The 26333-nt window shown below is 44.0% G+C and overlaps 1 protein-coding gene across 1 annotated transcript in view; it reads right to left on the bottom strand.

Moving 5' to 3' along the window:
• Positions 1–26333, bottom strand: part of LOC123760408 (nucleoredoxin) — a 562715-nt gene that overhangs the window by 32845 nt on the left and 503537 nt on the right. Inside the window, exons 4-5 of the mRNA XM_045746085.2 lie at positions 5785–6039; positions 5018–5118 (exon numbers count right to left, since the gene is read on the bottom strand). Of these exons, the coding sequence (XP_045602041.1) occupies positions 5018–5118; positions 5785–6039 (356 nt within the window). The remainder of the gene's footprint in view (positions 1–5017; positions 5119–5784; positions 6040–26333) is intronic.

Genomic DNA, 26333 nt, shown 5'->3' on the forward strand with positions numbered 1-26333 from the left:
TTTTGTTTTTTTTACCACAGCTCCCACTTAATGTGAAACTTTCAGTGATTTATGCATTTTGACTTCAAGAGACTCGTCTCCATCAATCTGCTGCAAGGTTTGTTGTTATTTAGTAGTTGTGAAGTGCCTTGTTATACCCACATGCAAGGTCTTGCATTTTTTAAATTAAAAAGCATATGTCAATCATCCGATCAATTATGGAGTTCATGTAGATGGTTTTGTAAGCTTGGAAGGCTTGAAAAATTGCAGAACGAAGCCATGAGAATAATCCTTGGGTGCCCTCGTACCACAAAGATACTTAACATGAGAAAGGAACTAAATCTAACCATTGCACAGAAGCCCTCCAGAATTTCTTTATTGAAGGTCAACATTGTTCCAAATTGATAACTAAAACTGGAACTAAACTCAGAATGTATCAGATTTATAATTTGCACCAAGAGAGATAACAACGGCACTTCCTGCACCTTGGGAAATTACACCCATTCCAATTTTAATCCCTCCTTTTCCACCCAAGACGCAAATTAGAAATCAGCCGAAGCTTCGTCTTGAGGCAAAGCTCAACACCTTAAGCCATATTGATGCTCTCTCCACAGAGCATTCTCTCTCTTTCAAACCATATACACTGATGGTTCCCAAAGAATCTGCCTTTAAAAGCGAAATTGAGTATAACCTTAGATTGCCAATAAGCAGTCTGAGAGCAGCAGTACACCAAGAACTTCAACAAAATCTTGTAGATATGAGGCAAAGGTAAATCGACATCAGTAATTCCATCTATCATCATACTATGATGCAAGAGGAGCTACACATCTATGGTTCATCCAATAAAATCAGCAGACTTCTCGATGTTATTACTGCTCGGCTTAGACCTGGTTACAAGTATTTTGGGGAATTTTCATTATCTGCTGATGAAGATCTGACCAAATGTAAACTGTATCAACAAAATTATTCGCACACCCTCCGTCACTATGTGATGGAGTGCGAAAAGATATGTGAATTCAGACAATTCTATAAAAATGTTCCAGAGATGTGTAAATATTTAATGCACAATAGAAAGTCTTTTTTCACATATCCACACATCAAAACATTGATTGTAACCATGATATATATGTGCTTCAGCCTACAGTTTAGACCTATTGTCTTGTGTATGACCCTCTGTCCTGCGTGACAGTGAATACCAGCATTATCCTCACTTTAATAAGACTTTATCAAAATCTTCAGATTAGGCAAAATTGTAATTAATTTTGTCAATAAAGATGTTAATAATAATAATAAACTCAAAATGATCTGTTACCAGAAATCTTTGCTACCTGTAGGTGGTAACTAAGTGATTGTAATCTATCCACCGCTGCCCACTGGATGGGGGGGCGGTGTGCAGGATAAATATATCAATTGTGACACTTAATGTAGAAATTGTACTTGTGGTCGGCCTCGAGCCCATTGATGATGTGACGATGTGCATTGAATTTTGTAACTAGTTCATCAAGATTGTAATTTGCTTAGTTAAATGAATTGTGGGGTTCAGTCCCTGAGCCCATTATGTGCCTCTAACCATTTCCACTACCACCCATAAGATGGGTATAGGGTGCATAATAAATGAACTAAACAAAGGCCTGTATATAATTTTCATTACCTACTTTACCATATATATAAGTGTCATCTGCAAATTTCATGATGTGGTTTGAAATATTCTCATCTATGTCATTGATGTACATCACAAAAGAGGGTTGGCCCCAAGATGAACCCTTGCGGTACCCCCACTCACCACAATTCTCCAGTCAGATTCATTTCCGTTTAGGACGTTCCTTTACTTTTTGTTTTAACCATGTATCTTCTTATCTCTTGTTTTATCTCTTCTAGTATTCTACGATTTATTCCACTTGCTTATACTCTTCTTGCCGGTCTTTTATGTGACACCTTATCAAAACCTTTAACAACTGGAACAACTTTGTTCCAGTTGTTTGTAACAACTTTGTCTGAACAGCTGGTAACCGTTTCCAAAAATGTGAGCAGGTTTGTAGGGCAGGATTTATTTTTTACAAAATTATGTTACGTTGATGTTTTTATATTGTTCACGGTGAGATGGTGAATAATTCCTACCATTTAGGGAATGGGGGGGGGGGCGCATTCTATAATTCCATTCACAGAGTCGGCGGGAGTCTAGGTAGGCCTACCTAGGGCATGGAAGGGCTTTCTTCACGGCCGAGGCCCACTTCTTGTGCCCCCCCCCCCCCGCCCAAGGCAGTTCCCAGCATAAGGTGAGTGTTGGGTGTTTCCTGCGCACAATGCAGTGTCTGGCGCCTGGAGATGTAATGAGGGTGTCTGGCGCCTGGAGATGTAATGAGGGTGTCTGGCGCCTGGAGATGTAATGAGGGTGTCTGGCGCCTGGAGATGTAATGAGGGTGTCTGGCGCCTGGAGATGTAATGAGGGTGTCTGGCGCCTGGAGATGTAATGAGGGTGTCTGGCGCCTGGAGATGTAATGAGGGTGTCTGGCGCCTGGAGATGTAATGAGGGTGTCTGGCGCCTGGAGATGTAATGAGGGTGTCTGGCGCCTGGAGATGTAATGAGGGTGTCTGGCGCCTGGAGATGTAATGAGGGTGTCTGGCGCCTGGAGATGTAATGAGGGTGTCTGGCGCCTGGAGATGTAATGAGGGTGTCTGGCGCCTGGAGATGTAATGAGGGTGTCTGGCGCCTGGAGATGTAATGAGGGTGTCTGGCGCCTGGAGATGTAATGAGGGTGTCTGGCGCCTGGAGATGTAATGAGGGTGTCTGGCGCCTGGAGACGTAATGAGGGTGTCTGGCGCCTGGAGATGTAATGAGGGTGTCTGGCGCCTGGAGATGTAATGAGGGTGTCTGGCGCCTGGAGATGTAATGAGGGTGTCTGGCGCCTGGAGATGTAATGAGGGTGTCTGGCGCCTGGAGGTGTAATGAGGGTGTCTGGCGCCTGGAGGTGTAATGAGGGTGTCTGGCGCCTGGAGGTGTAATGAGGGTGTCTGGCGCCTGGAGGTGTAATGAGGGTGTCTGGCGCCTGGAGGTGTAATGAGGGTGTCTGGCGCCTGGAGATGTAATGAGGGTGTCTGGCGCCTGGGGATGTAATGAGGGTGTCTGGCGCCTGGAGATGTAATGAGGGTGTCTGGTGCCTGGAGGTGTAATGAGGGTGTCTGGCGCCTGGAGGTGTAATGAGGGTGTCTGGCGCCTGGAGGTGTAATGAGAGTGTCTGGCGCCTGGAGGTGAAATGAGGGTGTCTGGCGCCTGGAGATGTAATGAGGGTGTCTGGTGCCTGGGGATGTAATGAGGGTGTCTGGCGCCTGGAGATGTAATGAGGGTGTCTGGTGCCTGGAGGTGTAATGAGGGTGTCTGGCGCCTGGAGGTGTAATGAGGGTGTCTGGCGCCTGGAGGTGTAATGAGGGTGTCTGGTGCCTGGGGATGTAATGAGGGTGTCTGGCGCCTGGAGGTGTAATGAGGGTGTCTGGCGCCGCCTGGAGGTGTAATGAGGGTGTCTGGCGCCTGGAGGTGTAATGAGGGTGTCTGGTGCCTGGGGATGTAATGAGGGTGTCTGGCGCCGCCTGGAGGTGTAATGAGGGTGTCTGGCGCCGCCTGGAGGTGTAATGAGGGTGTCTGGCGCCGCCTGGGATGTAATGAGGGTGTCTGGCGCCTGGAGGTGTAATGAGGGTGTCTGGCGCCTGGAGGTGTAATGATGGTGTCTGGCGCCTGGAGGTGTAATGAGGGTGTCTGGCGCCTGGGGGTGTAATGAGGGTGTCTGGCGCCTGGGGGTGTAATGAGGGTGTCTGGCGCCTGGAGGTGTAATGAGGGTGTCTGGTGCCTGGAGGTGTAATGAGAGTGTCTGGCGCCTGGAGGTGTAATGAGGGTGTCTGGCGCCTGGGGGTGTAATGAGGGTGTCTGGCGCCTGGAGGTGTAATGAGGGTGTCTGGCGCCTGGAGGTGTAATGACGGTGTCTGGCGCCTGGAGGTGTAATGAGGGTGTCTGGCGCCTGGAGGTGTAATGAGGGTGTCTGGCGCCTGGGGGTGTAATGAGGGTGTCTGGCCCCTGGAGGTGTAATGAGGGTGTCTGGCGCCTGGAGGTGTAATGAGGGTGTCTGGCGCCTGGGGGTGTAATGAGGGTGTCTGGTGCCTGGGGGTGTAATGAAGGTGTCTGGCGCCTGGGGGTGTAATGAAGGTGTCTGGCGCCTGGGGGTGTAATGAAGGTGTCTGGCGCCTGGGGGTGTAATGAAGGTGTCTGGCGCCTGGGGGTGTAATGAAGGTGTCTGGCGCCTGGGGGTGTAATGAAGGTGTCTGGTGCCTGGAGGTGTAATGAGGGTGTCTGGCGCCTGGGGGTGTAATGAGGGTGTCTGGCGCCTGGGGGTGTAATGAGGGTGTCTGGCGCCTTGAGGTGTAATGAGGGTGTCTGGCGCCTGGGGGTGTAATGAGGGTGTCTGGCGCCTGGGGTGTAATGAAGGTGTCTGGCGCCTGGGGGTGTAATGAAGGTGTCTGGCGCCTGGGGGTGTAATGAAGGTGTCTGGCGCCTGGGGGTGTAATGAAGGTGTCTGGCGCCTGGGGGTGTAATGAAGGTGTCTGGCGCCTGGGGGTGTAATGAAGGTGTCTGGCGCCTGGGGGTGTAATGAAGGTGTCTGGTGCCTGGGGGTGTAATGAAGGTGTCTGGCGCCTGGGGTGTAATGAAGGTGTCTGGTGCCTGGGGGTGTAATGAAGGTGTCTGGCGCCTGGGGGTGTAATGAAGGTGTCTGGTGCCTGGGGGTGTAATGAAGGTGTCTGGTGCCTGGGGGTGTAATGAAGGTGTCTGGTGCCTGGGGGTGTAATGCAGGTGTCTGGCGCCTGGGGGTGTAATGAGAGTGTCTGGCGCCTGGGGGTGTAATGAGAGTGTCTGGCGCCTGGAGGTGTGATCAGGGTGTCTGGCGCCTGGGGGTGTAATGAAGGTGTCTGGCGCCTAGAGATGTAAAAAGGGTGTCTGGCGCCCGGGGGCGGAGGGGTACCGATGGTGTCTGGCGCCCGGGGACATACTCACCTGTCTGAACTAATAAAGATGATTTGAAAGTTGCGTTCACTGTTCTTGATCTTGTCGTAAGCCGTCACCAGCTGGGGGGTGAACGCCTTACACGGCGGACACTGTAACACACATTATACACCATTAAAAATAATGAAGAAAACCAACAAATAATGAAGATAAATAACACGTGATATAACCATATAAAGATTCTATATCCTAATACAAAATAATGTATATTTTCTTTATATTATTAGTCAAAAAGTAACTAATGTCTACGATGGCAATTATTTGTAAAGCTTTTTTCAACTGATTTTTTTTTCAGAAGTATATAGACAGAGCTAGCATGGTGTAATATGAGCTCCTCAATAGTACTAGCATGATTCAGGTAAATTCAGGTAAATGATGTACACGAGTCCTTCAATAGCACTAGCATAATGTAAATAATTTCATCATTGATACATCACATTAATGTGATTTCTCTGTGCATCATTAATGCTACTATGGCTGAGGTTATATATTCCGTCCACCTTGTTACTCGCACTCTTCCACAAACATAAATTTTAGCTTATTTCATCTTTCACTCCGGTGGCCTCCACTAGCAGCACTCAAGAGTGTCCAGTGAGTGCACTACTCCAGGTTCGGGCCACGTCGGTAATCATGATGAGTAAACTAATTTAGGCCGCATGGCCACGCGCTGCTGGGAGTGGGAAGATTAGTTAGGACCAGCGACACTGTCCGCGAGGTCCCTCTCCCTGCTACAACACACACACCTCCCTATATCTTACCCAGTGAGCGGAGAAGTAGAGACCCTTGTAGGCGTCCTTGACGGTGTCGTAGGCGACTTCCTGACCTTGGTTATCCACTAACTTGGTGGCCGCCAGGAGCTCCGCTATGGGTCGCGGCCGCCAGGGGAAGGTCAGGGCTTCAGGGTCACTGCTCACCATCTCTCTGCCAGCTTTGGTCAGCAAGCGGCCGCTGCGGCTGTCTAGAAGCACCAGGGAAGGTATTCCTGATACCCGGTACTGGCGGGACAACCGCACCTGAGGAAAGAGAAGGTGCGGTTCATACCTGCATGTTCTCACTTCAAGAGACACGTAACATTTTAAATATTTTCCAATTACCGACTTGGGAGATTAGCCAAGTCGGTGACGTCGCCTTATGATCTAACTTGTTCTCTATGCAACTCTTTTATCATGTTTTATACTAGAATCTGAAATGTTGATTTAGAACGTCATTTACATTAAGTTTTCTCTGAGTTACCCCTTGCTCAATGTCCCTCTGTTTCTATTTATTATTGATTTATGTGTATATATTATTTATATACAAGAACGCACAATGGGTTGTGAACGTACATACATTGCAGGTTGAATGGTATATTCTTGGAAAGTGTTGTACACACAGCGTTTAGGCCAGGTCCTTCAGTGAACCAACAGATGTACCGATAAGTTCATTGAAACAATTTGAATTCATATAATAATTATCTCAGAATTAAGTGACAAAATAAATTATAGTAATAAAGTTGCTTTATATTGTATTCCTAATATCTTTAAGTGTAAATAACTGACTCAGAAAATACTAGCTTGGTAAAATATTTATTGTAAAGAAATGCTTAACAATAATAAATTAATAAACATATGAAAATTAAAAATATAATAAGAATAAAAATATTAATTATAAAAACAAATTAAACCAAAAAATATATGAAACAATAAAATTACTTCGCAAATAAAATAAACCAATAAACACAACTCGGCATAGACACACACACAGTACATGACAGATATTATGTATTGTGTGTGTATATATGAGGCAGTGTATGTATATTCTCATCCTGTGAGTGGTAGTTATTGTGCACCCCATACTGATCCTGTGAGTGGTAGTTATTGTACACCCCATACTGATCCTGTGAGTGGTAGTTATTGTACACCCCATACTGATCCTGTGAGTGGTAGTTATTGTGCACCCCATACTGATCCTGTGAGTGGTAGTTATTGTACACCCCATACTGATCCTGTGAGTGGTAGTTATTGTACACCCCATACTGATCCTGTGAGCGGTAGTTATTGTACACCCCATACTGATCCTGTGAGCGGTAGTTATTGTGCACCCCATACTGATCCTGTGAGCGGTAGTTATTGTACACCCCATACTCATCCTGTGAGTGGTAGTTATTGTACACCCCATACTGATCCTGTGAGCGGTAGTTATTGTACACCCCATACTGATCCTGTGAGCGGTAGTTATTGTACACCCCATACTGATTCTGTGAGTGGTAGTTATTGTACACCCCATACTGACCCTGTGAGTGGTAGTTATTGTACACCCCATACTGACCCTGTGAGTGGTAGTTATTGTGCACCCCATACTCATCCTGTGAGTGGTAGTTATTGTACACCCCATACTGATCCTGTGAGTGGTAGTTATTGTGCACCCCATACTGATCCTGTGAGCGGTAGTTATTGTGCACCCCATACTGATCCTGTGAGCGGTAGTTATTGTGCACCCCATACTGATCCTGTGAGCGGTAGTTATTGTACACCCCATACTGATCCTGTGAGCGGTAGTTATTGTGCACCCCATACTGATCCTGTGAGCGGTAGTTATTGTGCACCCCATACTGATCCTGTGAGCGGTAGTTATTGTACACCCCATACTGATCCTGTGAGTGGTAGTTATTGTACACCCCATACTGATCCTGTGAGTGGTAGTTATTGTGCACCCCATACTCATCCTGTGAGTGGTAGTTATTGTACACCCCATACTGATCCTGTGAGTGGTAGTTATTGTGCACCCCATACTGATCCTGTGAGCGGTAGTTATTGTACACCCCATACTCATCCTGTGAGCGGTAGTTATTGTGCACCCCATACTGATCCTGTGAGCGGTAGTTATTGTGCACCCCATACTGATCCTGTGAGCGGTAGTTATTGTGCACCCCATACTGATCCTGTGAGCGGTAGTTATTGTGCACCCCATACTGATCCTGTGAGCGGTAGTTATTGTACACCCCATACTCATCCTGTGAGCGGTAGTTATTGTGCACCCCATACTGATCCTGTGAGCGGTAGTTATTGTGCACCCCATACTCATCCTGTGAGCGATAGTTATTGTGCACCCCATACTGATCCTGTGAGTGGTAGTTATTGTGCACCCCATACTGATCCTGTGAGTGGTAGTTATTGTGCACCCCATACTGATCCTCTGAGTGGTAGTTATTGTGCACCCCATACTGATCCTGTGAGTGGTAGTTATTGTGCACCCCATACTGATCCTGTGAGTGGTAGTTATTGTGCACCCCATACTGATCCTCTGAGTGGTAGTTATTGTGCACCCCATACTCATCCTGTGAGTGGTAGTTATTGTGCACCCCATACTGATCCTCTGAGTGGTAGTTATTGTGCACCCCATACTCATCCTGTGAGTGGTAGTTATTGTGCACCCCATACTCATCCTGTGAGTGGTAGTTATTGTGCACCCCATAATCATCCTGTGAGTGGTAGTTATTGTGCACCCCATACTGATCCTGTGAGCGGTAGTTATTGTGCACCCCATACTGATCCTGTGAGCGGTAGTTATTGTGCACCCCATACTGATCCTGTGAGTGGTAGTTATTGTGCACCCCATACTCATCCTGTGAGTGGTAGTTATTGTGCACCCCATACTGATCCTGTGAGTGGTAGTTATTGTGCACCCCATACTGATCCTCTGAGTGGTAGTTATTGTGCACCCCATACTCATCCTGTGAGTGGTAGTTATTGTGCACCCCATACTGATCCTGTGAGCGGTAGTTATTGTGCACCCCATACTCATCCTGTGAGCGGTAGTTATTGTGCACCCCATACTGATCCTGTGAGCGGTAGTTATTGTGCACCCCATACTGATCCTGTGAGTGGTAGTTATTGTGCACCCCATACTGATCCTGTGAGCGGTAGTTATTGTGCACCCCATACTAATCCTGTGAGCGGTAGTTATTGTGCACCCCATACTCATCCTGTGAGTGGTAGTTATTGTGCACCCCATACTGATCCTGTGAGTGGTAGTTATTGTGCACCCCATACTGATCCTGTGAGTGGTAGTTATTGTGCACCCCATACTCATCCTGTGAGTGGTAGTTATTGTGCACCCCATACTCATCCTGTGAGTGGTAGTTATTGTGCACCCCATACTGATCCTGTGAGTGGTAGTTATTGTGCACCGCATACTCATCCTGTGAGTGGTAGTTATTGTGCACCCCATACTGATCCTGTGAGTGGTAGTTATTGTGCACCCCATACTGATCCTGTGAGTGGTAGTTATTGTGCACCCCATACTGATCCTGTGAGTGGTAGTTATTGTGCACCCCATACTGATCCTGTGAGTGGTAGTTATTATGCACCCCATACTGATCCTGTGAGTGGTAGTTATTGTGCACCCCATACTGATCCTGTGAGTGGTAGTTATTGTGCACCCCATACTGATCCTCTGAGTGGTAGTTATTGTGCACCCCATACTCATCCTGTGAGTGGTAGTTATTGTGCACCCCATACTGATCCTGTGAGTGGTAGTTATTGTGCACCCCATACTGATCCTGTGAGTGGTAGTTATTGTGCACCCCATACTGATCCTGTGAGTGGTAGTTATTGTGCACCCCATACTGATCCTGTGAGTGGTAGTTATTGTGCACCCCATACTGATCCTCTGAGTGGTAGTTATTGTGCACCCCATACTCATCCTGTGAGTGGTAGTTATTGTGCACCCCATACTCATCCTGTGAGTGGTAGTTATTGTGCACCCCATACTGATCCTGTGAGCGGTAGTTATTGTGCACCCCATACTCATCCTGTGAGCGGTAGTTATTGTGCACCCCATACTGATCCTGTGAGCGGTAGTTATTGTGCACCCCATACTGATCCTGTGAGTGGTAGTTATTGTGCACCCCATACTGATCCTGTGAGCGGTAGTTATTGTGCACCCCATACTAATCCTGTGAGCGGTAGTTATTGTGCACCCCATACTCATCCTGTGAGTGGTAGTTATTGTGCACCCCATACTGATCCTGTGAGTGGTAGTTATTGTGCACCCCATACTGATCCTGTGAGCGGTAGTTATTGTGCACCCCATACTCATCCTGTGAGTGGTAGTTATTGTGCACCCCATACTGATCCTGTGAGCGGTAGTTATTGTGCACCCCATACTGATCCTGTGAGCGGTAGTTATTGTGCACCCCATACTGATCCTCTGAGTGGTAGTTATTGTGCACCCCATACTGATCCTGTGAGCGGTAGTTATTGTGCACCCCATACTGATCCTGTGAGCGGTAGTTATTGTGCACCCCATACTGATCCTGTGAGCGGTAGTTATTGTACACCCCATACTGATCCTGTGAGCGGTAGTTATTGTGCACCCCATACTCATCCTGTGAGCGGTAGTTATTGTGCACCCCATACTGATCCTGTGAGCGGTAGTTATTGTGCACCCCATACTGATCCTGTGAGCGGTAGTTATTGTGCACCCCATACTCATCCTGTGAGTGGTAGTTTATTGTGCACCCCATACTCATCCTGTGAGCGGTAGCGCAAAAAAAATACAGAAGGCACAATAGGTCTTAATCAGAGGTCAGCGGAGATTTTGACATTGATAATTACATTTAACCTGCACACCATATAATTACAATGTCAGCTAGTTACAAAAATATAAATTCATTACAATATCTATGTATTTCCACGAATTATTATACAGTGATGGTCGATCTTTTGTTAATACATAAAATATTCAGATATGGGATATTACAGAAGAGCTGCTGCTTATTATAATTAGGCTTCCGCTAAACAGCCTATTCATAATCTTATATGAATAGGCTGTGTAAATGATTATCTACTAGATAAATGATTATCTACAATATCAATGATTATCTAGTAGATAATCATTTATCTGTAAGAAGCGAAATATGGATACAGTGGAAAGATTTCAGATATTTTATCATTTGTAATAAGATGGTTTGCCATTTCATACAGCGTGAGTTTAGAGTGTTTCTAAATGGCTCAATTTTTATTACAGTCCAAGATATAATGTTCGAGTGTGTGTGTCCCGGTCTTTGTCCACACACTTTACACTTTACTTCATCTAGATCCCTCTCTATACAAGCCCAACTGCCAGAAATACTTGTAGCCAAGTCTTATTCGAGCTGTGACAACATCTGTTAGTCTGCTGATGTTGTTACTTGCCCCATACACATGTTTTACTTGACACCTTTCATTGTGATGAACAATGGATCTGCTAGTTCCAATTTACACTATTCTACTTCAGATTTATCCAAGAGCTCTCGTCTAACGACACTTTGAAGGGATCTATTTGATAGCTGAAAATTGCATTCAACACTGTCTTTATTAACTGCAAGTTTAACAAGGGCGTCAGCTTTATAATATTCCTGCAGTCCATTGTGAGACGTGAACCGCGACATTTGGCCCATGACCTTTAATTACGTGTGCACATATATATATATATATATATATATATATATATATATATATATATATATATATATATATATATATATATATATATATATATATATATATATACTGTATATATATGTGTGTGTGTCTGGTTTCAGAGACGGTATTGTTTAATTGTAAACTATTTAATGCTAGTTGTGAGGAAAGGGAGCCTGAAATAATTCACTTGTCCACTACAGTGTTTTCAGTAATTTTGTGAGCTGCCAGTTCAGCTACCAGTACACCTACCACTACAACTAGCACTACAGCTACCAGTACACCTACCACTACAACTAGCACTACAGCTACCAGTACACCTACCACTACAACTAGCACTACAGCTACCAGTACACCTACCACTACAACTAGCACTACAGCTACCAGTACACCTACCACTACAACTAAGAAATTCACACAATGTTATTACTGAGATCAACATTAACCCTAACCTAATGCAATGACAATAAGAGGTAACGTGTATTGATTTATTGATTGATTGATTGATTGATTGATTGATTGATGAAGATGAAGGCAGCCAAGAGGAGGCACGGGCACGAATAACCCGTGTACAGACCCTGCTGGGTGAGGGAGGGGGGGAGCCCAGGAGCTGCACCCACCTCCACCACCGACTCACTAATGACATCCTAACACTTTGTGAGGTTACAGCAAGTTGGTTTCGAGGATCAATGTCCCCCACGGCTCGGTTTCTGGCCGTTCCTGCCTCCTGGTTGAGTCTGATCAACCAGGCTGTTGCACGCTACTGAACGCAGTCTAGAAATTGCTGTGAACTCTGTGTTGAAAAGCGTTTTGTTAAATATTTTTAATTATAGGATGCCCAACAAATATTAGAATTTGGAACTAATTTAAAATAAAGATAAATAGAAAGATAATTGTCAGTAACAACGCACGACAGAGAGAGAGAGAGAGAGAGAGAGAGAGAGAGAGAGAGAGAGAGAGAGAGAGAGAGAGAGAGAGAGAGAGAGAGAGAGAGAGAGAGAGAGAGAGTGAGAGAAAGAGAGAGTGAGAGAAAGAGAGAGAGAGAGAGAGAGAGAGAGAGAGAGAGAGAGAGAGAGAGAGAGAGAGAGAGAGAGAGAGAGAGAGAGATTTAATATTTTCATAAATCATTTACATCTCTCAATCCCCCCTCTCCCCCCCCCTCCCCCGACCCCACCACCAACAGCCCGCCAAACAGGGCCTCGCGGCGGCCACTGATGAAAGTGAGGGTAAATCTCAGCCACAAATGTGGAAGGTCAAGCAGCAGGTAGGGGTGAGGGGGGGGGGCGAGCCGGTGAGGAGACAGGCCTAAGGTGCACCTGCCTTCAGGGACCCGCGTAGGCAGATGGGAAAGGGTGGGGCGAAATGAGAAGGGAACAAAGGCAGGGATGGTGGGGACAGAGGCAGGGATGGTGGGGGAAGCAGGTGAGGGTTTAGGTAGCAGGTGAGGGGTTTAGGGTAGCAGGTGAGGGGGTTAGGGTAGCAGGTGAGGGGGTTAGGGTAGCAGGTGAGGGGTTTAGGGTAGCAGGTGAGGGGTTTAGGGTAGCAGGTGAGGAGTTTAGGGTAGCAGGTGAGATGTGAGGGGTTAGGGTAGCAGGTGAGGGGTTTAGGGAAGCAGGTGAGGGTTTAGGGTAGCAGGTGAGGGGTTTAGGGAAGCAGGTGAGGGTTTAGGGTAGCAGGTGAGGTGTGAGGGGTTAGGGTAGCAGACAGGAGGGAGAAGCGGCGGGAAATTATGTAGGGGAGAGGTGAGGGAACATGGACAAGGTAGAAATTATGGAGACTAAGAGCAAGGACGGATGGCGAATGAGGTAATGGAAGGGGAGAGAGATGGGAAGGGAAGAGAGAGGGAGGAATGAAAGATGAGAAGTAAGAAATAATGGTGAAGACACAGGGAGGAATAAATTAGGTGGGTGAGTGGAGAGGGAAGTAGCGAGGCGTGAGGAACGAGGCAGTGGAAGAATGAAAACAAACACACACACACACCGGCCAAAGTCAAGAGAATAAGATAAAAACGATCTAAGAATTATGAGACAGGAATGAAGTGCAGGAGCAGGGAATGGAGAGAGAGAGAGAGAGAGAGAGAGAGAGAGAGAGAGAGAGAGAGAGAGAGAGAGAGAGAGAGAGAGAGAGAGAGAGAGAGAGAGAGAGAGAGAGACAGAGACAGAGACAGAGACAGACAGACAGAGAGAGAGCATCGCCACCACACACCACCACCACACATCACCACCACCACACACAACCACCACCACACATCAGCACCACACACCACTGTTACGTACTCCTAGCAGAATACGTATATAAATTTAAAATAAATATTATTTTATTTTATCATTGCATGTATATGTACACACATTGTGTTTTGGGTAAATTGTCGTGTGGTTTGGCAGCGTCAGTGGACAGGAGAGCGGTTGTCTCTGCACACGTCTATTACTTGATTGATACGGGAAAGCTGGACCTGTTCAGTTTGAGAGTTCCAGATGTCACTTTATTTTAGTTAGAAATTGTTTCATATACTGTAATTAAACAGGTGTCATTATACTTATATATTTTGTAAGCAACTATTATATGTAACTTGCAGTCTTATGTGTTTTGAGAACAAGTGGTTGTTCAATTAGTTTATAATATTAAAAAGTCCTTAGTTTCCATCCCTCATCCTGGGATGAGGCAGACGGGAGGTGAGAATGTGGGTGGCGACAGAGCGAGAGTTCAGTAGCTGAGCAGAAACCGGGGAGATAACACTTGTTGGAGTTAAGTCATTCTTTTATTCTAGCCATATAATTATTCTTAGTATTGATTTAATGTCTGGAAGTTACAGTTTTTTTTTTTTTTTAATGTGATATATTGTGACCATATAATCATCTGTTTGCCTTTGAGATTTATTTAATATAAATTATATATATATACTTAGTATCTTTATTCTTCAGTCCTATGAAGATTCTATTTTATGCTCATTACCCATTAAGGGGTTATACTGGTGATTCGCTATTGAGAACAGCAGTTGTGTCGTATCCCTAGACTTATTAAAGTTTGGCTGCTGTAGGATCACGAGCCGTAACGTACGATAGGTAACAAAGAGTTATGGGGGCCTGTCCGGGAGCTATTGTCCCACTTAACTTAACTATGCTAATCTAACCTTGCCTTCCTAGGTACCAGTGTCAAGTGTCTCTGTGTGTTTCTTAAGAACTATTCCATGTGCCAAGCAAGCCTTCCTGTGTGTCAAGTAACAACGTTTCACGATTTTGAGGTAAGTCATCCTATATATTTTGTTTGTGCAGTGAGGCCAAGCGAATTTTCAGTGTGGTGACAATTTTACAGTGAAGTGTAGTGCAGTGCCATTATTTTAATTAATTTTGTGAATCAAGTGCCAAGTGTTAGTAACGATGGAGGAGAAAGTTGCAGCGTTGGTGGCTCACCCAGACTTTGAAGGGATTCAGAACCTTAAAAAGACTGAGTTAATACAAATGGCAAATCATTTGGATTTGACCGCCAGCAATAGAATGGTTAAAGCCCAAATATTGAAAGTCATTGTGACGCATTTTGTTGAGAATGGGGATTTAGATGAAGAAATTCTAGAAGAGTTAAGAGAGGAGTCGAGTGATCAGATGACGTTAAAGCGTCTTGAGTTAGAAGCTCGCCAATTAGAGCTTGAAGCTCAAAAAGAACAGAAAATATTAGAGGCTGAAGCTCGTCAAAGAGAGATTGAAGCTCAACAGCAACAGCAAATATTAGAGGCTGAAGCTCAGCAAAGGGAGCTGGAGACTAGGTGTTTAGAAATTGCGGCACAAAACCAGAGATGTTTAATTGAGTTGCAACTTGAAGCCACAAAGAAGCAACAAGCCGAGGAACAAACTAGGCAATTAGAGATTCAACAACAAATGGCTGACACTAACTTAAGGCTTGAAACACAGCGTATGGCAGCTGGGCATGGAAATACTAGTAATGTTTCAACAAATAGTGATAATAATCCCATCAGGATGAATAAGTATATAGAGTTGCCCAAGTTCAATGAGGAAGATCCTGAGGTTTTCTTTGCACATTTTAATAAAATTGCCATCAGTATGAACTGGCCAAGGGATCAGTGGGTAGCCATTATGCAGTCTCAATTCAAGGGGCGTAGTCAGGAGGTTTTCACATCCCTCCCTGACGCTCATAGTTTTGATTATGATTTTGTAAAGAAAAGCATCCTAAATGCTTATCAATTAAATCCAGAGGCACACAGGCAAAAGTTCAGAAATCTAAGGAGGACAAGTGATCAGACAATAGCAGATTTTACTCGTCAGAAGACGAAATTTTGCAACAGATGGTTAAAGTCACTTGCAGTCACTGATTTTGATGCTCTAAAGAATCTTCTTATAATGGAAGAAGTATTGTCATGTCTCCCAGACCAGTTGTCTACTTTTATGGCAGAACAAAAGAATGTAACAGACATTGATGAGCTGTCAAAGCTCGCGGATGAGCATGAGTTGTTGACTAAGGCCCAGTTTACGGCCACTTCACCTAAGTCTAGTCGTAGAGTAAATTATAATGCTCACCGAACTCCTTATCAGAATCCCTCCCGTCCTAGTGCTCCAGTTACTCCCATGAGCTCTTCTCTTACAAAACCTAACCCTGCTACTTCCTTGTCAGGAATGTCAAATAATAATAATGTTATTTCTAAACCTACAGTTGGTTCTACCAGTGTGTCCACTGTAAGGTCCTGTTCCCATTGTAAGAGAAAAGGCCATGGAATTAATTCCTGTTTTATATTGCACCCTGAGTTACGACCAACTGGTCTCATTTATTGCAGAGGTGTGCAAAATAAACTTACTAATAAACATGTAACTGTAAACCCCAATTGGGTGAAACAGTATTCACCATATATGTCTTCAGGTGAAGTCTTGTGTATTAATGGAAAGTGGAAGCCAGTGGTTATTCTTCGTGATACAGGTGCTTCCCAAACCATAATTTCATCCAGTATTCTTTCTGATGTTGAAAAGAGAGATACTGGAAAGTTTGTTGTTCTTCAGAGTGTTGCAGGATGTAAAACTGTACCTCTAATAGACATTAATTTCAGATCCACCATTACACCACGTTTATGCACTGTGGGTGTTAGTACACAGTTGCCCATCCCAGGTGTGGATGTTATATTGGGTAATGATGTGGCCATAAATCATGTTGTGGGTGAGAATGATCCCCGTTTGTGTAAACAGCCCGTTGCAGACCATGTTTATTCTGCCTGTGCTGAAGTTAGTTCTATGAATGAACCTGTTGTAGAAGATGGTTTTGTCCCTTCTACCTGTGCTGATGTCAGTACTCTTATAAATCCAGTTGTCAGTTCTGATGTTGTTACTCAAGCATTTGTTCCAGTAACCAGTACCCCTTCAGTGGAGAAGTGGGATGTGGTTGTTCCAGATTCCTGTGTGGCCGATTTAGTTGTTGAGAGTAAGCCTGATACTATGACTCTGCTTTATTCCAATAAATTGGGAAAGGATGTCCATGTACCATTGTCTTGCCCGCTCACTACGAACGTTGTGCCAGGAGTTGAGAGAAACTTAAAAGCCACGACTCTGTATTCCAGCCAAGTGAATGGTTTAGGACAAGATGTCCGGTTGGCAGAAGTATTCCCGCTCACTCCAAAGTTAGAATCAGTTGTCGAGAGTAAGTCCGTTGTGGAGGCCCCGCCTCACCCTAGTCAAGGTGATATAATAGGGGAGGAGGTCAAACTACCTGTTACTTGCCCGCTCGCTTCAGATTCCCTTCATTTATGTGCTTTGAGTAGAACTGACCCTAAGATTTCAGAGAGAAGCAAGGAGACAGTCTGTACTGTAGATCCAGTTTTGGAGAGTGTGGGAAAGCAGCCAGAGGATCAGCTTCTGTTGAGTAGATGGAGACCCATTGAGCCTCCCTCTTCAGTTGTCTGTGAGGATGTGACCCAGCTTGGTAGTGATATTGTTGATTGTGAGCAGACAGTACTCCAAGCAGCTCCAGAAGTCATGGGAGGAAATTTTGGTAAAATCATTAAGAGTGGTAAAGCAGCATTTGGATCTAAGTTGAGGAGTTGTGATTCTTATTCTATGTGGAGGAAGTATTTCTCATTGTGTACATTGAGTCAGAGTGTGTGTAGGATGTTGAAATCTACTTTTATTCTGCAGGAGCCATTTTCTTGTGAAGTAATGGACTGTGGGACATCTTTGTCAAGCCTTGTGGTTGAGCAGAGAGAGTTTACTCAAGTAGGTTGTGCATCCAGTTCTGAGGAAGTGGTGAGTTATGCTAGAGCAGTGTCTCTATATTCAGATCCAGTTAATTTTGATGCACGAGTGATAAAAGTGTATGTTCCACTCAAGTGTGGGGTTGACTTTCAGAGTCATATTGTGGGTGAAGGATTAAATCATACTGGGGAGCAGATGTTTGAGGCTCCAGGTGTGCAATTCAAGTTGGAGGATAAGGTTATCCTACCTAGAGTTAATCATTGTGAAGGGTTTCAGATTGTCCTTGGGCGTTTCCCAGGTAATCTGCTGTTCATCTTCAAGATGTTAAGACCCTTAAACCTCTTGGTTGATTGGTTGTCATCAGACGTAAATCACTTGGGAAGTGATGGTGAAGGTTGTAACGTTTTCGGCATGTTTTATTTAGTCTCTTGGAAGACTAGACGGTTGATGAATGTGGGTGTTGTGTTCAAGTTCACCATCAGAGGATGTGAACTTGTCTTGAGAGTTATGATTGAGATATGGTGCCTAGGCATATACCTGTTTTCTTTCACTGATCGTTATGACAGAGTTATGAGGAAATTGATTTCTGTGTTCCTTATGGATCATCTGAGTCAGTTCGATCAGGTAGTCTTTGCACTTGTCTTGGGTTGTATTTCTTGGTTGGAAGGTCAAAGGTTTGATAAGTCGGTGTCTTGTGTTTCGGAAGGTTCTATGAATGGGAAAGTCTTATGCATAATTGTGAGGTTTAATGCTACTTTCTCTAATTTTAGTATCCATTGGGCGAGAGTATGTGTTCCACAGAGGATCAAGAGTGATGAGCAAATGTCTGTGTCAGAGCATACCCAGGAGAAGTCCCAACTCAACTCAACATACAGCCTGCTTCAATTAAGCAGTTCAGCTCCAGAAAAAAGGAGTAATGGAAAATCGAGGCTGTCTTGGAAAAATTCACCATGTGGAAAAGGAATCACATGGAAAAATGAAACTGATCTTGAAGAAATAGTAGAAACATATGAAAAGCAAAATTGCCATGATTACTGTGTGAAAGCAGCTACCTATATTGACAATTCTATTCATGCTACTAATGATAATGTAGATAGGTGTGTGAAATATGATCTAAAACAAAGTGAAATAAATGAGATAGTACCTTGGAGAGATAAATTTGCATACTCCAGTGACACATATGAAGAACATAGTCATAAGACTGAAATTTCTGAGTTTCCTGTAAGACTATATTTGGAGTGTTTTCATATTTGTCCAGAAATGTGTTCTTATTACTTATACATGTTTGGTGTAATTAATACCATAAATCTCAAGTGTCATACATTTTACTTTGAAAAAATGCCATTGATCTTCAATCTATTGCATTTTTTTTCTTGGAGGTGGAAGTGTTACGTACTCCTAGCAGAATACGTATATAAATTTAAAATAAATATTATTTTATTTTATCATTGCATGTATATGTACACACATTGTGTTTTGGGTAAATTGTCGTGTGGTTTGGCAGCGTCAGTGGACAGGAGAGCGGTTGTCTCTGCACACGTCTATTACTTGATTGATACGGGAAAGCTGGACCTGTTCAGTTTGAGAGTTCCAGATGTCACTTTATTTTAGTTAGAAATTGTTTCATATACTGTAATTAAACAGGTGTCATTATACTTATATATTTTGTAAGCAACTATTATATGTAACTTGCAGTCTTATGTGTTTTGAGAACAAGTGGTTGTTCAATTAGTTTATAATATTAAAAAGTCCTTAGTTTCCATCCCTCATCCTGGGATGAGGCAGACGGGAGGTGAGAATGTGGGTGGCGACAGAGCGAGAGTTCAGTAGCTGAGCAGAAACCGGGGAGATAACACTTGTTGGAGTTAAGTCATTCTTTTATTCTAGCCATATAATTATTCTTAGTATTGATTTAATGTCTGGAAGTTACAGTTTTTTTTTTTTTTTAATGTGATATATTGTGACCATATAATCATCTGTTTGCCTTTGAGATTTATTTAATATAAATTATATATATATACTTAGTATCTTTATTCTTCAGTCCTATGAAGATTCTATTTTATGCTCATTACCCATTAAGGGGTTATACTGGTGATTCGCTATTGAGAACAGCAGTTGTGTCGTATCCCTAGACTTATTAAAGTTTGGCTGCTGTAGGATCACGAGCCGTAACGTACGATAGGTAACAACCACCACCACACATCACCACCACCACACACCACCACCACACACCACCACCACCACACACCACCACCACACATCACCACCACCACACATCACCACCACCACACACCACCACTTAATCACGTCCATCTCCAGCAGATTCTGCACCTGGACGTAATAAGGGCTGTTGGACCTGACAGAATCTCACCAAAGATACTAAAAGATGAGACAGAAGCACTAAGCACTAGAGATTTGCCGGAGAGTTGGAAGACAGCGACTGTAATCCCAATATATACAAAGGGTGAGAGGCATGAGGCGCTGAACTACAGGCTCGTGCCACTAATCTGTATGCCATGCAAAGTGACGGAGACGATAGTGTGGAGAAAGCTAGTAGCACATCTGGAGAGAATTAGGGACCTTTTTAGCACCACCATCACAGTTTCAGGGATGAAAATCTTGCCACACAGAGTTAATAGAATTCGATGACCAGGTGACTATAATTAGGAAAGAAAGAGAAACGTGGGTAGACTACATTTTACTGTGCTGTGAGAAAGCTTTAGGCACAGTACTCCATAAGAGGCTGGTGCGTCAGCTGGAGAGGCGGGGAAGAGCAAGAGGTAAGGTACCAGTGGATAAGGGAGTATCAACAACCCGTCATCCTCATAGAACGTCGCATTTTGACGTATATTCTACCCAAGACCAACAATTGTCGTGCTGGAAAATGATAGCGGCTCACGAAATTGACATACTGCCCTGTTTTCTGTTTTGGGTCCTCTGGTAGGTTAGGACACTTAATTACGACAGTTTCTTGACATTGGGAAACCTTAGAAGGACGGGCTGGTATCTAAGCAACAGAAAACAGCGAGTTACGGTGAGGTGGGGAAAGCGACCAAACAACGATGATACGCCCCCAGCGGAGTCCTGCAGGGTTCTGTACTCAGAACCAGTGGGTTCAGAAACCTGTTCTTGAATACTCTTAAGGTTTCCCAACGTCAAGAAACTGTCGTAATAAACTACCCTCTCCTAACTTACCAAAGAACCCAAAACAGAAAACGGGGCAGTATGTCAATTTCGCTAGCCGCTGCCATTTTCTAGTACGGCGCTTTTTGGCCTTTGGTAGAGTATATGTGAAAATGCGACGCTCTATTAGGAGAACGGGTTGGATATACACGAACGATCTTCCAATGGGAATAGACTCAAGCCTCTCAGTGTTTGCTGATGATGCTAAAATTATGAGACGGCTTGAGACAGGAAAATAGCAAGCGACTATAAGATGACCTGGTTAAGCTGAAGGAACGGTCCAACAAATGGCTACAATAGAGTTTAACCCAAATAAGTGTAAAGTTACACCAATGATCACCAGACGATCATTGGTATAGTTGTTACAGTATCGCCTAGGGTGATCCCAGGTGGCGAGGGTTCGAGTCCTGGTCGGGCCAAAAAGATTTCTTAGTGACACACACACACACACACACACACACGTATGTGTATAAAGTGTATGTATGTGTATAAAGTATATGTGGAAGCTGATCAGAATTACATTTCACCTTAGTAAATGCAAAATTAATCACACTATGTAAAGAACACATCGAAAACTTTATGTAGGGCAGACGTAACTCTGTGTATCTATGTAGTTATGTCTGTAGGTTAGATTAGCATTTTAAAGCACTACAATCACCTTCTGTGGTTGATTGTTCAATAAATCCCTGGACAATATGTTTAACAGATCTCTCACCCTGTCCATGGAGGACAGAAGAAAATGTATATATGCTGGTTAGCATTGTAAATGTGTGGCCACGACTGTGGTAGAAAATAATAATAAACACACACACACACACACACACACACACACACACACACACACACACACACACACACACAGGGGGTGATGTGGTGGAGGCTGACTCCATACACAGTTTCAAGTGTAGATATGACAGAGCCCGATAGGCTCAGGAATCTGTACACCTGTTGATTGACGGTTGAGAGGCGGGACCAAAGAGCCAGAGCTCAACCCCCGCAAACACAACTAGGTGAGTACACACACACACACACACACACACACACACACACACACACACACACACACACACACACACAAGGGTTCGAAATTACTAGATATGAGGTCAAGAGGCATCTGTTGGATCTAAAGGTGAGAAAAGCTGTTGGCCCAGACGGAATCTCACCATGGGTATTGAAAGAGTGTGCAGAGGCATTTTGCTTGCCACTCTCTATAGTGCATAGTAGGTCACTGGAAACGGGAGACCTACCAGAAATATGGAAGGCTGCTAACGTAGTACCAATATACAAAAAGGGTGACAGACAAGAGGCACTGAACTACAGGCCAGTGTCCTTAACTTGTATACCATGCAAGGTGATGGAGAAGATTGTGAGAAAAAACCTAGTAACACATCTGGAGAGAAGAGACTTCGTGACAACCCATCAACATGGGTTCAGGGAGGGTAAATCTTGCCTTACAGGATTGATAGAATTCTACGATCAGGTGACAAAGATTAAGCAAAAAAGAGAAGGATGGGCGGACTACATTTTTTTGGACTGTCGGAAAGCCTTTGACACAGTACCCCATAAAAGGCTGATGCATAAGTTGGAGAAACAGGCAGGAGTAACTGGTAGGGCGCTCCAGTGGATAGTGGAGTACCTAAGAAATAGGAAGTAGAGAGTTACAGTGAGGGGTGAGGCCTCAGATTGGCGTAAAGTCACCGGTGATGTCCCACAGGGCTCTCTACTCGGGCCTATCCTGTTTCTGATATACATAAATGATCTCCCAGAGGGTATAGACTCCTTACTCTCAATGTTTGCTGACGATGCCAAAATTATGAGAAGGATTAAGACAGAGGAGGACAGCTTGAAGCTACAAGAGGACCTGGACAAGCTGCAGGAATGGTCGAACAAATGGTTGTTAGACTTTAACCCAAGCAAATGCAATGTAATAAAGATAGATGTAAGGAGCAGGAGACCAGATACAAGGTATCATTTAGGAGATGAAATACTTCAAGAGTCAAACGAAGAATAAGAATGAAGAATACTTCAAAAGACCTGGGGGTTGATATTACGCTAGACCTGTCCCCTGAAGCTCATATCAAGAGGATAACATCAGCGGTATATGCCAGGCTGGCCAACATAAGAACGGCCTTTAGAAACTTGTGCAAGGAATCTTTCAGAACTTTGTATACCACATATGTCAGACCAATCCTGGAGTATGCGGCACCAGCATAGAGTCCATATCTAGTCAAGCATAAGACTAAACTGGAAAAGGTTCAAAGGTTTGCCACCAGACTAGTACCCGAACTGAGGGGTATGAGCTACGAGGAGAGACTACGGGAATTAAACCTCACGTCATTTGTGAGACAGAAGAGTTAGAGGGGACATGATCACCGCGTACAAGATTCTCAGAGGAATTGAAAGGGTAGATAAAGACAGACTATTTACCACAAGGGGCACACTCACTAGAGGACACAGGTGGAAATTGAGTGCCCAAATGAGCCATAGAGAAGTTAGAAAGATTTTTTTTCAGTGTCAGAGTAGTAGACAAATGAAATGCATTAGGAAGTGATGGTGGAGGCTGACTCCATACACATCTTCAAGTGTAGACATGATAGAGCTCAGTAGACTCAGGAACTTGTATATTAGTTGATTGACTGTTGAGAGGTGGGACCAAAGAGCCAGAGCTCAACCCCCGCAAGCACAATTAGGTAAGTACACACAAGTGAACTAAGGGAAAGAGCACAAGAAGTGAACCCAGATATAATCGGACTCACAGAAACAAAACACTCAGGAATCATAACGAATGCGGTGTTTCCCCAGAATTACACAGTAATATGGAACAAGAGGGGAGGAGGTGGAGTGGCCCTACTAATGAGAAAGGAATGGAGTTTCAAGGAGATGGCTATCCTGGGATGCGAGGAATTCAGAGACTACATAACAGGCATCATGACAATGGGAGGACCAAGAATAGTAGTAGCAGTGATATATAACCCTCCACCAAATGACAGAAGACCCAGGCAAGAGTATGACAACAACATCATGGCAGTTAACATTAATTGAGAGGGCAGCCTATGCTGCCTGTAGAAATAGATCCCATCTGCTCATCATGGGGGACTTCAATCACGGAAGGATAGACTGGGAGAACAAGAAACCACATGGAGGTGAGGATACATGGAGAACTAAACTACTGGAGGTGGCTTCACACCAAGAAACTTGAAACAAAAACAACAAACTTTTTAAGACAGAATGTCAGAGAACCCACAAGAATGAGAGGAAACGATGAACCAGCGTACTCGACCTAGTCTTCACTCTGAACGACTCCAACATAAAGAAAATCGGTTTCGAGGCCCCAGTAGGAATGAGCGACCACAGTGTACTGACGTTTGAGTATCTGGCTGAAGAAGGGTTAAAGTACTCGAGGAGGGGAACTGAAAACAAAAGGCTGGCAAAGAAGGTACTCGAAGCCATACTGCCAGGAGCACTCTGCAACTGGTGTACAGGACACCTTAACCACTTGACCATCACGACTGGACACAAGATGATGGTAGCCAAGGCTAATTCCCCATCATCCCGCCGCCACTCTGATGGTAGCCTCGGCTACCATCATCTTTTGTCCGGTCGTGATGGTCGAGTGGTTAAGGTGTCCTGTACACCAGTTGCAGAGTGCTCCTGGCAGTATGGGTTCGAGTCACTTCTGGGGTATGAGTTTTTCGTTATATATATATATATATATATATATATATATATATATATATATATATATATATATATATATATACATATATATATACATATATATATGTTTCATTGAATATGACCGCATATTCTGTATTTATTATTTTCTGGTTTAGGGCTTCTATCCCTCTAACTATTTTCTTAGCATCAGGGCTTAATTAAGCCCTGATGCTAAGAAAATAGTTAGAGGGATAGAAGCCCTAAACCAGAAAATAATAAATACAGAATATGCGGTCATATTCAATGAAACATGTTTGAAAGAAAACCTGCTGCCAGTATACACCAATATATATATATATATATATATATATATATATATATATATATATATATATATATATATATATATATATATATATATATATATATATATATATATATATATATATATGCGAACTAGCCTATATATATATATATATATATATATATATATATATATATATATATATATATATATATATATATATATATATATATATATATATATATATAAATGGTTTCGTACTGATGGTTAAGGTATACATATAGCATACGGATGAGACAATATGGATGTGAATGTGCAAATGAAAGCGTTTGTAGCGTGTCGCTGAGTGGAAACAGGAATTTGAATTCAATTGCACTCAGCTCTTGCATTTAATTTGCCATATGTGTGTGTACTCACCTAGTTGTGCTTGCGGGGGTTGAGCTTTGGCTCTTTGGTCCCGCCTCTCAACTGTCAATCAACTTGTATACAGGTTCCTGAGCCTACTGGGCTCTATCATATCTACATTTGAAACTGTGTATGAAGGCTATGGTGACTATGGTACCATACGGTCTATCGTACCCCCCCACCCCACCCCTCCCCCCCGTCCAGGGGGAGGGCAACATTTCATTCCCCTTTCCCACCCAGTCACAGCCCCCGCTCCTGTCAGGTAAGTCCACTACGGGCTCACCATAGCCCGTGCTACTTGCAACTTTTTGTTCCCAGTAGCTGAATCTAAAACAACAACCAGTCCCATCCCAAATCCTTATCCTGACGAACAAATCCACAAGGGCCGTGACGAGGATTCGAACCCGAGTAAACCCGAGTAAATACAAAAGGAGTTGGACTCCTTTTGACCATGTCGTAGCACAGTCTATTAAGGCATCGTGTGGAATGCTCTCGGACGCAGGTTCGAATCCTCGTCACGGCCGTTGTGGATTTGTTCCCTTATCCTGACCCTTTCCAAATGCTATATAGTCGTCATGGTTTGGCGCTTTCCCTTGATAGTTCTCTCCCTCCCTTGCTCGTGTTCCGCCCGGGCTAAATAGGTTGTCTTTGTCCACCCTGTCAATTCCTGAGAATTTTGTAGGTGGTAACCATGTCCCCCCCTAACTCTTATCTTCCAGGGATGTGAGGTTTAATTCCCGTAGCCTTTCCTCGTAACTCATACCTCTCAGTTCTGGGGCTAGTCTGGTGGCATACCTCTGAATCTTTTCTAACTTTGTTTACATCAAGGTATGTGTGTGTGTGTGTGTGTGTGTGTGTGTGTGTGTGTGTGTGTGTGTGTGTGTGTGTGTGTGTACTTACCTAGTTGTATTTACCTAGTTGTGCTTTCGGGGTTTGAGCTCTGGCTCTTTGGGCCCGCCTCTCAACTGTCAATCAACTAATGTACAGGTTCCTGAGCCTACTGGGCTCTATCATATCTACACTTAAAGCTATGTATGGAGTCAGCCTCCACCAAATCACTTCCTTCTTTCCTTCACGCACACACGCACGCACGTGTGTACGTGCATGCGCGCGTGTGTGTGTGTGTGAAC

Source organism: Procambarus clarkii, chromosome 39, assembly GCF_040958095.1.
Source record: "Procambarus clarkii isolate CNS0578487 chromosome 39, FALCON_Pclarkii_2.0, whole genome shotgun sequence".
In the NCBI taxonomy this organism is placed as follows: domain Eukaryota; kingdom Metazoa; phylum Arthropoda; class Malacostraca; order Decapoda; family Cambaridae; genus Procambarus; species Procambarus clarkii.